Genomic DNA, 15,429 nt, shown 5'->3' on the forward strand with positions numbered 1-15,429 from the left:
TACTCAAAGGCACCCTGCCCTTGAGGCCGGAGGCGGCCCACAGCCCTCTGACTAGTAGCCATTGATAGACCTCTCCTACATGAAGTCATCCAAACCCCTCTTAAAGCCATCCAGGTTGTTGGCCGTCACCACATCCTCTGGCAGAGAGTTCCACAAGTGGATCACGCGTTGTGTGAAAAAGTACTTCCGTTTGTTGGTCCTAGACCTCCTGGCAATCAATTTCATGGAGTGACCCCTGTTTCTAGTGTTGTGTGAGAGGGAAAAGAATCTCTCTCTCTCCATGCCATGCATGATTTTATAGACCTCTATCATGTCTCCCCGCAGTCGTCTTTTTTCTAAACTAAAAAGCCCCAGGTGTTGTAGTCTTGCCTCTTAAGAAAGGTGCTCTAGGCCCCTGATCATCTTGGTTGTCCTCTTCTGTACCTTCTCCAGTTCAACAATGTCCTTTTTAAGATGTGGTGACCAGAATTGTAAGCAGTACTCCAAGTGTGGTCGCACCATAGTTTTGTATAAGGGCATTATCATGTTAGCCGTTTTATTTTCAATCCCCTCTGTAATGATCCCTAGCATGGAATTTGGCTTTTTCACAGCTGCCGCACATTGAATAGACACTTTCAACGAGCTGTCAACCACAACCCCAAGATCCCTCTCCTGGTCCGTCACCGACAGCTCAGATCCCATCAGCATATACTTGAAGTTGGGTTTTTTTGTCCCAATGTGCATCACTATACACTTGCTAACATTGAACCGCATTTGCCATTTTGTCGCCCATTCCCCCAGTTTGGAGAGACCCTTTTGGAGCTGCTCACAATCTGTTTTGGATTTCACTACCTGGAAGAGTTTGGTATCATCTGCAAATTTGGCCACATCGCTGCTTACCCCTGCTTCTAGATCATTGATGAATAAATTAAAAAGCACCGGTCCCAGTATAGATCCCTGGGGGACCCCACTTCTTACTTCCCTCCATTGTGAAAACTCTCCATTTATACCTACCCTCTGTTTCCTGTCTTTCAACCAGTTAGCAATCCACATATGTACTTGTCCCTTTATCCCATGACAGCTAAGTTTCCTCAGGAGTCTTTGATGAGGAACTTTGTCAAAAGCTTTTTGGAAGTCCAGGTAGACTATGTCAACTGGATCACCTTGATCCATATACTTGTTGACACTCTCAAAGAAGTCCAAAAGGTTGGTGAGGCAAGCTTTACCTTTGCGGAAGCCATGCTGGCTCACTCCCAGCAGGGCCTGTTCTTCTAGGTGCTTTACAATTTGATCCTTGAGGATGTTTTCCATCAATTTGCCTGGAACGGACGTTAGGCTAACCGGCCTGTAATTTCCCGGGTCGCCCCTGGATCCCTTTTTGAAAATCGGTATTACATTTGCTACTCTCCAGTCCTCTGGTACAGAGCCCGATTTCAGGGATAAGTTAAATATTTTAGCAAGGAGGTCGGCAATTTCACATTGGAGTTCTTTGAGGACTCTTGGATGGATGCCATCCGGCCCTGGTGATTTGTTAGCTTTCAGTTTTTCCAGGCAGTTTAGAACATCATCCCTTGTCACTTCTATCAGACTCAGCTCTCTAGCCTCCATCCCTAAAAAGCCTGGTTCAGGAACAGGTATATGCTCAGTATCCTCTGCCGTGAAGACAGATGCAAAGAACTCATTCAGTTTCTCTGCAACCTCCATATCCTCCTTAATAATCCCTTTCACTCCCTCATTGTCTAATGGCCCAACCGCCTCCCTGGCAGGTTTCCTGCTTCTGATGTACTTAAAGAAATTTTTGTTATTCCCCTTGATACTTTTGGCTAAATATTCCTCAAACTCTCTTTTTGCCTCCCTTATTGTCACCTTGCATTTCTTTTGCCAGAGTTTGTGTTCCTTTCTGTTCTCTTCGTTTGGACAGGCCTTCCAATTTCGGAAGGAAGTCTTCTTCCCTTTTATGGCTTCCTTGACGGTACCCGTTAGCCATGCTGGCATCCTCCTGGACTTTGTGGTACCTTTCCTCCTTTTGGGTATACAATCTAACTGGGCTTCTAGTATTGTGGTTATGAGTAAACGCCATGCACTCTGGAGCGAAGTGACTCTCCTGATTTCCCCCCTCAGCTTTCTTTTCACCATACTCCTCATTTTGGAGAAGTTTCCTCTTTTGAAATTTAAAATGTCTGTGTTTGACATCCTTGGTGATTCTCTCCCCGCATGTATGCTGAATTTGATGACACTGTGGTCACTGTTCCCTAAAGGGTCGATGACACTGACATCACGCACCAGGTCCTGGGTGTCACTCAGAATTAGATCCAAGGTCACCTTCTCTCTGGTCGGTTCCATGACCAACTGTTCTAAGGCACAGACATTTAGCGTATCTAGAAATTTGACCTCTTTGTCCTGACTTGAATGTAAATTTACCCAGTCTATGTGTGGGTAGTTGGAATCACCCATAATTACAGCCCTGCCTCTCCTTGACGCCTCCCTGATTTCCTCCTGCAACTCCCAGTCACTGTCATCATTTTGATCCGGAGGGCGATAGCATGTCCCCAGTAGCACGATTCCTTTCTGGCCTTGTATAGTCACCCACAGGGTTTCTGTGGACTCCAGTCCACTTAGGTTTTCTAGCTTGTTAGATTCTATCCCTTCTCTAACATACAGTGCTACCCCTCCTCCAAGGCGCCCCTCCCTGTCCTTCCTATAGAGTTTATACCCAGGGATAACAGTGTCCCACCGGTTCTCACTGTTCCACCATGTTTCTGTTATGCCCACTATGTCTATTTCTGCGTTAGCAACCAAGCACTCCAGCTCACCCATCTTGGCTCAGAGGCTTCTGGCATTGGCATAGAAGCACCTATACACTGAATCTTTCCCCTGATGTATGCTATTCTTTTGACTCTTTGACCTGCTGGCACAGCCTCCCATCTGCTCTTTTTGCAGTTCTGCTCCGTCCCCATCTGTTTTATTTGAATTTTTGCAGCCTCACACTTTAAAGGATGGCTTTTGCCAAACAGGATACTGCCCAGCTCCCATCGGCTGTTCCCCAGGTGTCATTTTAAAAGCTGCTCTGCAACCTTTTTGATTTTAAGCGCCAGCAGTCTGGTTCCATCTTGGTTCAAGTGCAGCCCGTCCCTTTTGTACAGGCCTTGCTTGCCCCAAAATGTGTCCCAATGCCTAACAATGCCTAGGAGCCCCTGGTGGCGCAGTGGTAAAACTGCCGCCCTGTAACCAGAAGGTTACAAGTTCGATCCTGACCAGGGGCTCAAGGTTGACTCAGCCTTCCATCCTTCCGAGGTCGGTAAAATGAGTACCCAGAATGTTGGGGGCAATATGCTAAATCATTGTAAACCGCTTAGAGAGCTCCGGCTATAAAGCGGTATATAAATGTAAGTGCTATTGCTATTGCTAAGTGCTAATGAATCTAAACCCCTCCTCCCGGCACCAACGTCTCATCCACGCATTGAAACCCCTCAGCTCTGCCTGTCTCACTGTACTTGCGCGTGGAACAGGTATCATTTCTGAGAATTCTACCTTGGGGGTCCTGGATTTCAAAATGCTACCTATCAGGCTAAATTTGACTTCCAGGACCTCCCGACTGCATTTCCCCACATTGTTGGTGCCAACGTGCACCACGACAGCTGTCTCCTCCCCAGCACTGCCTAGGAGCCTATCTAGACGCTGCGTAATGTCCGCAACCTTCGCATCAGGCAGGCAAGTCACCGTGCAGTCAACACGCGGGTCACAAACCCATCTCTCTATCCCCCTAATGATCGAATCACCAACTACAAGGAGGCCCCCACCCCCCAGAGGAGTATCCTCTGTGCGAGAGGATATGGGCTCATCATCCACGGAAGGGGTCCCTTTTAAAGGAGCATTTCCCTCTTCCTCAGACCGATGTCCTCCTCACCCAAGACCTTTATTCTCCCTGACAGCAGAGGAGCTACTAGCCCTGGAGTGGGATGCCTCTATAACATCCAAGAAGGTCTCGTCCACATGCCCCTCTGTCTCCCTGAGCTTCTCCAGATCCGCCACCTTGGTCTCGAGGGAACGGATTTGTTCCCTGAGAGCCAGGAGCTCCTTGCACCGAGCACACACCCATGACTTCTGCCCATGGGGCAAATAGTCGTACATGTGGCACTCTGTGCAATACACTGGGAAGTGCCCCTTCCCCTGCTGACCTTCTATCTTCATACTGGTTTAGTTGGCTCTTTACAGTATTTAGGGAACTTACTGTCCGTTTATTAGATAGTTTATTAGGATAGGTCTCAGCTGTAATGGTCAGCTATTTAACTGTCCAAACAGCAGTTCCCAAGAATATAAGGGATACGAGGGAGGGATATGTACTTATGTTCTCTTCTCCACCAGGCTCCTTGTGATCCTTGTGATCGCGGGGGCTTGTTCCAGGCTCCCCCGCACACTTCCCACTAAACTCCTGCAAAACTCCTACGTCCTGTTTGATATCCCTGTTCGCTATGCTCTGTTCTCTATGCTCTCGGGCCTACACCTCATATGTAGAGTAGGCTTCCAACTGTCACACTGGATGTGAGTCAAAAGAAGGAATGTGGGGCACCTCCCAGCCCTAGCTGACTCTACCCCCACTACTAAGTAAACACTGCCTTTAGGTAACCCTAAGAACTCCTAGCCCTGTGATATCTTAACCCTAACAAGTAACCCTAACAAGTAACACACACAGAGATAGAGAGACTAAGACCTACCCCTTAGAGAGAAACAGCTCCTGCAAAACTCCCCTCTTAGTTGGTTTGAAGTGGAAAAGGCTAGATGTTTAGAAGGGCTTGCTCAGCTTCTCAGCTGTGTCTGCTCTTCCCAGAGTTGCCTTCCAACTTCCAACCCAGGTTTGCACACAAAGCAGAACTAATCTAAGTTAAGGTACAGAGGTTGTCTGGGCTCTTTACTGAGCAAGGGGAGAGCAACTGGCCCTATCCACCCCCAGCACCGCATCCCTCCAGTGACTGTTGTTGGTGTCCATCTTCTGTTTCTTTTTAGATTGTGAGCCCTTTGGGGCAGGGAGCCATCTTATTTATTTATTATTTTTCTCTGTAAACCACTTTGGAAACTTTTGTTGAAAAGTGGTCTATAAATATTTGCTGCTGCTGCTGCTGCTGTTGTTGTTGTTATATCACGTCATCCACCCCCACCCCCACCACACACACACACGGACACACCATAGACGATTTATGAGGCAAGGAAGTTTAGAGCAGATTCAGTGCTTTCTCTCTGTCATGTATAAAATTTGCAGGCTAATGGAATCAGCACAGACAAAAAGGCTTAGGTTACATTCATTCTGCATACCTAAAGCCTATGTAAACTCCCCTTCATTGAGTGTTGAAAAACCCTGAATTACTGGCATGGCCACTCCATCAAGGAGAAGCTATGGGGCATAACAGAAGCCTCTGTATTCCCCCCCCCCCCAAAGCCACTCAGACTAGAGGATTTTTTAAAGCCAGACTTACTTCAGGGTAAGCCAGAATACGCAGCCTTGATTTGGGGGAAAACAGAGTCCTGTCTGTACTAGTCCCTGAGAGCCCACAGCTACTTTGGGGTAAATGCAGCTAATATGTGGACCGGCCCACTCCTTTCCGGAGGAGATTCAAAGAAATAGCCCTGTGAATAAAGCCTCCTGGAGCCTCCTGTGGGTGAAATTACTGCTGGAGGTGAAAAGAGCTCCTGCAAGTCATTGACTGTGGTATGGCCAACTTGGGGCTCTTTTGCCATTGCTGGGGGACTATTGCTTCCTTCATTCCCAGCTGTTGTGGCTCAGGATGATGGGACTGATAGTCCAACAGCAGCTAACAAAACCCAGATTGGCTGTCCTTGATCTGGGGAATGGTTGGGGCGAGCAAAAGGTAGGTAGGGATTTGCTTGTAGGTTTCTGGGTGATGCAAGGTTTTGACTCTTCTTAACATTATTTATTTTGTTTACATTACTTGATGACCCCCCCTCCGCACGCCCCCCCCATGTGCTTCAGCAACAGCAACCAGAACAGCTTACAAATAAACACCCACCATGAAGTGTGAAAAACTTGGAAGGGGGCATTTTATTCATTTTGCTATGTAAACTATTTTAAGAACTTTTTGGTTGGAAAGTGGTATAATATAATTATGTTCTAAATAATAACAATGCTGCCATTATTCATAATTTTAACATGTGTATTCCACTCTTCCTCCAAGGAGCCAATAGCGCTCCCCTCTCTCTCGCTCTCTCTCTCTCTCTCTCTTCAATCATTCCCTGCTAACTTGGCAAAGAGGCACCTTTTAATGTGGTGATTCTCTTTATTTAGCAGGGGGAGAGGAACTGGCTTTATCCACGCCCAGCACAGTACCTCCAGTGACTGTTGCTGGTGTCTATTTTATGTTTCTTTTTAGATTGTGAGCCCTTTGGGGACAGGGATCCATCTTATTTATTTATTATTTCTCTGTGTAAACCACCCTGAGCCATTTTGGAAGGGCGGTATAGAAATTGAATTAACAGCAACAACAACATATATGTCACTAATACTCAGCCTCTTGGTTACCTCCTGATCTCTCCCCTGGCCCCACCCCCAAACTGTGCCCATTACCACTTCCATTAGCAGAGAGTTTCATAGATTAATTATGTGCTGTGTGGAAAAGTACTTCTTTTTTAGTTGGTCCTAAAATTCCCGGCATTCAGATGTGTGGGATGACCCCAGGTTCTAGTGCTGTGAGAGATGGAGAAAAATTTCTCAGTCCATTCTCTCCTGATGCATAATGGCAGGAGTCTTTCCCTGTCCTACCTAGAAATGCTGCCAGAGATTGAATCTGGGTCCTCCTGCATGCTAAGCAGATGCTCTGCCTCCCAGCTAGGGACCCACAGTCCCAAAGGTGATAGACATGGGTCTCACCTCTGTTGGGAATTCTCTCTGTTAAGAGAATCACTTTTTCATTATAGCAGAGTGCACAGAGGCACAACACAGCAGAATTTGGTTAGGCATGCGTGTATGCTGAGAGTAAAGTAACTTGGAGTCAGTTCATAGTTTCAGATCAATATATATGGCATTTATTAAAGAACTCCATTCTAGATAGGAAAGTGAGGAGTTAGGCTCTCTAATCTAGCTAGCTAGCTGGTTGCAGATGGATTCTGCATCTCTGCACAATGATGCAGGGAGAGGAGCTTGCATGTTGCAAGGTAGAGGAACAGGAAGAAAAGGGAGAGAGGAAGGAAGTGGCTGGAAGGAAGGAACGCCCTAAGATTAGCAATCTACATTCCAAAGGGATAGTGTCTGAGCAGTAGAGAAGGGAGGACCAATGTCTTGACCCTCTAGCCCTCTGACTCGCTAGTCTGTCCTCCTATGTCACTGAGACAAGAGACAGCCCAAAGTCCTTCACTTCCAACAACGTCCAGGAACTGGCCACACCAAGACTAGCTTATTTTTTGCAAAGTGGCTGTATCACTTGCCCTTAGACCATGTTCTGGAATGAAGGAAGGGAGAAGAAAAGCTCCTTTCCTGCGGGGAGTGTGCAAAATGTCAGCCATCTCCTTTTAGACTGCAGTGAAGTGAAGTGATGAGGGAGATCACCTGAGCACCCCTTTTTCATTCTGGATCTGAAGTAAGCCCCATGGGGGAACAAGATGGTCTGTGTGCATCCTGTTCCTTGAAACACACCCAGTGCATATATTCTTGCCTCGTTGTCAAGTTCCTCATGCTAGAGATTGGAGGAGGATGAAGAACGGAGTCCCCTCTGACCATGCCAAAAACCAGAGTAGGGGAAATGGGAGGTCTAGTGAGAGATCACTCTTCATGGACCAGTCGAGGCATTGTTGATTCCTGAAGGGGAACATCTGACCCTGCGATGGCACTCTTGCTTTGGTGTCTCTTGCAGGGCTTCACACCTGGCAGGGCATGCTTGGCTGTGGACTGCGTGAGGATGGGAAGAAATGGGGATACTGGCGATCTGGTTATGATGGGCGGGACTTCATCAGCTTTAACACAGAGACCATCACCTGGATGGTAGCCGATGCTGCGGCCGAAAAGATGAAGGGGAAATGGGGGTCTCTGCTGACAATGAGCTCGAACATGAAGCGCTACCTGGAGGGGCCCTGCATTGAGCGGCTGCTGACATTGGTGGCCTGTGGAAATGGCTCCCTGCTGAGGAAAGGTGAGGATGGGAAAGGGTCAGGGTGGGGTGGTTGCCAGGGTGGTAATAGTCTGTGATTGTACCATGGAACCAGAGCCTCGTGAAGTTGCAGGAAAGGCAGAGCTAGCCTTTTTTTCCCCCAATGTGAGAAGCTCTGGGAAGAATTGCACCCCTCAGCTAGCCACATGTTTCTCCCCAGCTTTCCTGCGCTTCTCCCCAACGTCCTTTGCATGAGTCCCCCCACCCCCGACCTCCCCATGGACGCTGGCAGGATTCTTCCCACCTGCCCAGTCTTCCCCACACCAGTGCTGGGTCGGGATTGACCCTGACCTGACCTCACCCCAGCCCCATCCCATACTACCTGGGGCAATTGCCCCACAAGAGACTGTCTCTCCATGGTGGCAGGAAGGAGTGGCGATCTTGGGCTTTTGATCTTTCCAAATGCACAGCCCTGATAATTACAGTATTGCTAAATATTGTATTGTATTTTCAAATAGCCTGAGAAACACCATGAAACATTTCTTGGTGATTTTCTGCTATTGAGTATGCTGTAGACTACATAGGAACATAGGAAGCTGCCATATACTGCATCAGACCATTGATCTGTCTAGCTTAGTATTGTCTACACAGACTGACAGCAGCTTTTTCAAGGTTGCAGGCAGGACTCTCTCTCATCCCTATCTTGGAGATGCCAGGGAGAGAACTTGGAACCTCCATTAATGCTCTTCCCAAAGCAGCCCAACCCCCCGAGGGGAATATCTTACAGTGCTCACACATCTCCCATTCAAATACAAATCAGAGCAGACTCTGCTTAGCAAAATGGGACAATTCAGGCTTTCTACCACAAGACCAGCTCTCTGTTACGATATCATAACTCAGGCATGAGATTGACCACATGAGTTCCCTTCCTGCTCTTAAGGTACAGCATCCACCCTGCCAGGTGCTAGAAAGATGCCCTTATCCATAATGTCAGTAATATATGTGGCCATTTTCCAGAGCGCCCAGTGGTGAAGGTGACACTCAAAGCAACTGTTGGTGGCCAGGAAACCCTCTTCTGCCAGGCTTATGGCTTCTACCCCAAGGGGATCAACATCACCTGGAGGAAAGATGGAGAGTTCTGGAAGCAGGGCAAGTTCTCTGTCAACCCCAACTCAGATGGGACCTACCACAGCCGGACGAACATTCAGATTGATCCCAAGGACAGGGGGCGCTACCTGTGTTCTGTGGAACATGCCAGTCTGCCAGAACCCCACTTGATTCCCTTGGAAGGGCCAGGTGAGAGACTGCTGGGGGGGGAGGGCTGGTTCATTGGGGTGGGGATGGCAGATTCCAGAGGCGGCTCCCTTCTGCGCATTTGGGCTGCAGATTGAGGGCTTGCAGAAGAGAGAGCATCCTATACACAAAGCTGCTTCCCTTATCCTTCCTTTCGACTACTATCTGTTCCATCAACCTGTCTCATTGAAGAATCTGGATTCTCCCACTTTCTTCCAATCCTATGCACACTGTCCAAACCAAGTCTATTTCTCTCTGCCTTTAAACACTCCTTGTTTACTCTCCTAAGACATTACCACTCTTTCTCCAGATGCCACCATCTCAGTTCCTACCACTACCCATCGAGTGAAGCCTCCTGACCCAACAGTGGTGCACCCCTCCCCGAAGGATGCGCCTCGCTGCCCTATCAGCCAGTGCATCTCACATGCTTCCTTGTGCAATGGCGTGTGGTACTGTTCCAGTGGAGGAGATGAGCAGACCTTTGGTGAGTCCTGGGCAGGGATGCTGAGTGAGCCCAAGTAGGGAGGCTCAGTTGGCCAGGAAACAGTCAGCAACCAGCCTGGAGTTCTTCTCTGCTTCAGAAGACATGAGCCTGGGGATCAAGGAAGGAATTTGTATGGGGTGCTTCCACATTAACCTTCCCCCCTCCCCTGTCCTGGACAGCCATCCCCATATCCTCTCTTTGGTTTTCAAATTCTGAATTCCCTGGAAAGGCTCTGGTGAGCGACTGTAGGGGAGGGAGGACTGGTTGTTTGGGGTGGGGATGGCAGATTGCAACAGTGGTCTTCACCTGGGCATTTGGGCTGCGGATTGAGGACTCCTTCAGGAATGTATTCCAGTTCATACCTGGGGTATGTAACACCCCTTTCTGGAGCTCCTGACCCTCCAGATTTAGGAGTGCAGATTTAGGAAGGAGGAGAGAGAGGGAGGGAGAGATTATTAGTATACCTTCTTCCAATTCTGTCGGTGTGTCTGTCACCCTTGCAGGATGGGGTTCTCCTTTCAAGGGCCAAGCAAAAGGACGGGGTAGAGAGGACGCAAGTGTGCCACTGGTTAATCCATTCCTTGATCCAGGCCAGCTTTTGAATGGAGCTTTAGTTACCTGTATTCCAGTCCTGGAGTACAGGTGGGGCTAACAAATAGCCAGCAGCAACAGCACTGAACACACTGCACTTGCCTCTCTGTAAAGTTAAAGTTGTGCCATCGAATCGGTGTCAACTCCTGGTGACCACAGAGCCATGTTGGGTTGTGTTTTTTTTGTAGTATACAGGAGGTGTTTACCGTTGCCATCTCCCATGCAGTATGAGATGATGCCTTTCAGCATCTTCCTGCTCCCTAGGCAACTTACTTCCCCACTGTGCCATTAGGTGGCTCTGCCTCTCTGTACATAATATCTATTTCATTGAACTATTAATATTCCTGATGCCACTCTACTGCCTTGTCCGTGCATACCACAACTCTTTCCCTTGGGTTCTACACCTCGCTCTTGTTCATCTCCCTTGTTCCAGGAAGGAGCAAGAACAGTTCTTTGGTGGTGCTCTCCTTTTCCAGTCCCCTAACCCTGTCCCGCCCTTTTCTTTTGGTAGGCTCCTCCTCACATTCCTTGCGCTTTTCCTACACGGGGGTCTCAGAGCCCAGCCAGGAGTTACCTGCATTCACAGCTGTGGAATTCGTGGATGACCAGCCCTTTGTTTACTATGACAGCAGCAACAAGAGGGCCCAGCCCCGAGCACAGTGGATGGAGAAGGCAGTGAAGGATGATGCCCAACTCTGGGACACAGCATCTAGGAGCCTACAGGACTGGGAAGAGAAGTTCAGAATGGACCTGATGAACATTCAGAGTGACTACAGCCAGAGTGAAGGTGAGTGGAGGATGGGAGAAGAACAGATTCCACCCCATCCAGTAGTCCTCCTCACCACTCAAGCACAGGCATGGGTCCTCCATCCATTCCCTCATCTCTTTTGGATATTGTGGGGAAGTCGAATGGGGCTCAGATGCCTCCCCTTTACCCCAGTGATCAAGAGTAGGGGCTTGATTGACCCTGAGGAGCATCAAGAAATGAAATAAGGGATCCCTACAGGATGGCTGTTCCTCAGGAGGAGACACCAGGGAGCAGGGAAATAGAAATCTTCCGGGGGGGGGGGATATATGTTGCCTCCAAATATTGTGCCTTCCAAAGATGAAAGCAGCTTCCATCTATGAAAAATATTTATTCATTCATGTGCATTACTGCCCATTCAAAATCGCTCAGGGCAGTTAACATTCCAAGAAAAATCATGTAAATTTTTAACTTAAAAATCATTAGAGCTATTTAAAAACCACTGAAAGCCAAGCTCAACAAACAGCTCTTTATGACCGCCTTAAACCATTCGAGGGATGACAGAGCTCTTATACTCTCGGGGAGCATGTTCCACTATCTGGGGTGGTGGCTGAGAAGGCCTGACCCCAGGAAGGCCTGACCCCATTCCAAGCTGATGGCATCTGGAGACGAAACCGTCCTGATCTTATTTCTCTTGATCTGGACTCTGTGCCTCTGTTCATGCAGGCTAAGTTTGCATCCGCTTCAGGGGTGGCTCCCGATGAGGTGAAATGAGGTGACTGACTCAGTCGGCAAGGGAGCCATGGGAACCTAGCCCCACATCCTGCCACCACAGGTGTCACCCCATCTGCCTGCTGCTGCCGCCTGCCATCACCCCATCTCCTCTCCACTCCTGCCCCTCTTCCACATCTTGTGCTTCACTGGCTCCATCTCCAGGATGGAGTTGGAACTCGGAGCAAGGATTTCAGGGGGGACTTTGTCCAATGCTTTGCTGAAATCAAGAGAAGGTTGTGCACACGACTGTTTGGCACTGGGACAAGGGAGGGCTGAGGGGAAGGCAAGACACTCCCGAGCTTTCTCTACCTGATCCTCACCACTCCGAGTCCACTGCGCGCCCCTATGAACAGCATGCAAGCTATCCTGGAGCAGTAATGTGGTGGGGGGAAAGCAGGCTGCATCCTTCCATATTCCCCACTACCGGGCTGCTCCTTCCGCCCATCTCTATGAAAGTTCAGGCTGCTGGCAGCCCGAGCTTCCACATGACCAGGAGGTGAGGTAGGAGGGTGTGAGCGCCCTCCTACAACACTTTTATCTTTGGTACAAAACCTGGGCTACCCAGTGGAGGAGTGTCAGGATCGGGACCAATCCCAGCGGTTCTCACGGCCAACCCTACCCAGTGCTAGCCCAGGTAGGGCTAGTCATGAGAATGTCCTTTGTCAAGAGCATCCCCATGATCTAAGCTTAATAGCTCTATCAACAACGATGATGTGGTCAATCTGGATGATTTACCATTGACAAACCATGCTACTGTAAATCCTACTAATCAGCACATTCTAAGTGCTCCCTTACCCACAGCTCAATACTCTGTTACTAATAATCAGATCTCTAGGTGGTGTAATTCTGTACACCGCCTAGAGATTTCTATACCAGACGGTATATAAATTGAATAACATGAATTAATTTTAATTTAATATTATTATTAATGGAGTATTATGCTGTTGGTATGGGAGCACTTAGAATATGGTGATTAGTATGACCCAGGATGGTTTGTCAACAATAAAGCATCTAGATTAACCAGATCTTCTTTGCTGATAAAGCTACTAGTGTAGTGTCATGTTATTATTATGAGTACTAATATTCCACTTTTTAGCCAAATAATAATAATAATTCTTTGAGTGGTTTACACTAGGGGTGTGCACAGAACTGGCTGGTCCAGTTTGGTTTGAGTCCAAATCAGACCGGGCCAGTTCAGTCCAGCACCTCCTCGAACCCCCCAGTTTGGTTTGGTCCGGGGGGGGGTTCACGAGCTTAAAAAAAAAATCGTATTTATTTTAAAACTTACCCTCTCCTGGGGAGTTGTCTGAGGCCGCACTTGGGGGTCCGTGGAGGTTCCCCCTCCCCTCACCAACCTCCCTTAGTCCGGAAATAGGCCATTTGACCATTCTTCGGCCGGTTTTCGGCCTTTCTCCCTGGTGTGGTGGTCATTTTGGAGGCCACTGCCTGTGCAATGGGCTTCTATGTGGCCTGGCAGGCCAATTACTGGGCTAAGGGAGACTGGCAGGGGAGGGTAAACCTCTGCAGACCCCCACACCGCCTCGGACAACTCCCTGAAGGGGGTAAGTTTAAAAATAAATTAAAAATTAAGAAAAAAAATCTTGTGAACCTCTGGGGAGGTTTGGTCCGAATAGTTGAATCGAACCGTAGGCTTGTGCATTTTGATTCGGGTACAAAACATTTTGTGCCCGAAAATGGCAATTTTGGAGGTTTTGTAACCAAAACAAAATCAAGAATTAAAAAACAGAGATTTTTCTTTCCAAATCGAAATGACTGTGTTTCGGACAGAATGCTTTTTTCTTCGGAAAAGCATTGCAATTGAAATTGACTTCTCTGACTCTCTCCACTCCAGCTGAGGCACTGAGTGATTAGCAGAAGATAAGATATGCAAAAACTGTTGAGCATGAATAGTTTAGTTATGTGTTGTATTCAGTGTGATTGAAATGCAAACTGACCTTGCAAAGGGATTTGGAAGACAGCATTTTGAGACAGAAATACCCAAATATCTTTGGGAGCTCAATGCAATTCCAAAGCTCTTGCTAAAAGCCATGGTATAAATTGTGTGGAGAAGCTTTTCGAGAAGCTGGTTAGGAAAGTTCTGAAATTACAGAGGTTTTTCTTTCCAAAGGTTTAGAAAGAATCTCTTGACTTGTTCAGGGCTCTTTTGAAGAGCTATTTTGTTTTTCTTCTGATTTTTATGAGTTATAGTGGTGTCTAAGTTTTGATGCCCAAGTTGAGCTGTCTAATGTAATTTAGGCCACAATGTAATTTGGTGGGACATGATGTCTAAGCCAATGGTTCACAACTTTTGCCATTGCAAGGACAGGTCATCCACATGGGACTACAGGAGACAAAAGGAGGGGGGTGGGGAACACACCTGTCAATCTGTTGACATCCCTAGGAATCTTATTTGCTTCTCTCTTTCTTGTAACCATGATCCATGGTTTTGCACTTTCTTAAATGCAGTGATGATAAATCTCAACAATTCTGAACAGTAGGCTGATTTGTTTGGGCTACGGCTCACTCCAGTTCACTTAAATGAACATTTGCAGCTGTTCCATAGTACCAAGGCAGTTTTATTTTATTTTTTTACATTTTATATCCCGCTCTTCTTCCAAGGAGCCCAGAGCTGTGTACTACATACTTAGGTTTCTCCTCACAACAACCCTGTGAAGTAGGTTAGGCTGAGAGAAGTGAATGGCCCAAAGTCACCCAGCTAGTATCATGGCTGAATGGGGATTTGAACTCAGGTCTCCTCGGTCCTAGTCCAGCACTCTAACCACTACACCACGCTGGCTCATTGGTCATTCTCTTCTCTCTTTCAACTTGTTTATGTGGGGCTTCAGGGGCAAAACAGTGGGTTGGGTGGCAGTGCCCCAAGGGTGGTGCCCCCAGATTACAAATAGGGCAAAGGGCTGATTTCTTAGGAATTTTTGAGGTTTACGTATTTTTAAGATTTCCCCCCATATGGAATAATGAAGGTTTCAGCAGCCCCATAACTCCACCTGGGGGGCACTGGGATGGCCCGAAGCGAGTGGTGGTGTAGTGCACAGTGGGTGCCAACCAATCCCCTAGATTGCTAACCCATTGGGGTACTGGGCTTTGTTGTTTCTGAGGTGCTGAGTTTAGATTCTCTGGTAGCAAATGAGATTTTTAATGAAAAACCATGAATCCACTCACATATGCTACCAGAGAATCTACTCTCAGAACACCTCTAGAACAGAACCCTGTACTTCATGGGTTGGCAACCCATGTGGGTGGTTGGCACCCTATGGGCACTACACCGCTACTTTCTCTGGGCCACCCCAGTTCCTCTCAAGTGGAGTTATGGGACTGCAGAAACCTCCATTATACCCTACAAGGAAAATCTGAAAGACATGTAACACATAATCAGCCCTTTGCCAAATTCCTCTGAAAAAATTGTGGTAGCTTCCTTGCACCAACTGGGCACTACCACCAACCACACTCCA

The 15,429-nt window shown here is 47.8% G+C and overlaps 1 protein-coding gene across 7 annotated transcripts in view; it reads left to right on the forward strand.

Annotated features, from left to right (window-relative positions):
- LOC128343369 (major histocompatibility complex class I-related gene protein-like) overlaps positions 1-15,429 on the forward strand; it is a 35,285-nt gene that overhangs the window by 12,507 nt on the left and 7,349 nt on the right. For all 7 annotated transcript variants that reach the window (XM_053292335.1, XM_053292331.1, XM_053292328.1 and 4 more), the window contains 4 exons: positions 7,839-8,114; positions 9,090-9,368; positions 9,676-9,849; positions 10,952-11,227. In XM_053292335.1, coding sequence (XP_053148310.1) covers positions 7,839-8,114; positions 9,090-9,368; positions 9,676-9,849; positions 10,952-11,227 — 1,005 coding nt within the window. The remainder of the gene's footprint in view (positions 1-7,838; positions 8,115-9,089; positions 9,369-9,675; positions 9,850-10,951; positions 11,228-15,429) is intronic.

Source organism: Hemicordylus capensis, chromosome 2, assembly GCF_027244095.1.
Source record: "Hemicordylus capensis ecotype Gifberg chromosome 2, rHemCap1.1.pri, whole genome shotgun sequence".
Lineage (NCBI taxonomy): Eukaryota > Metazoa > Chordata > Lepidosauria > Squamata > Cordylidae > Hemicordylus > Hemicordylus capensis.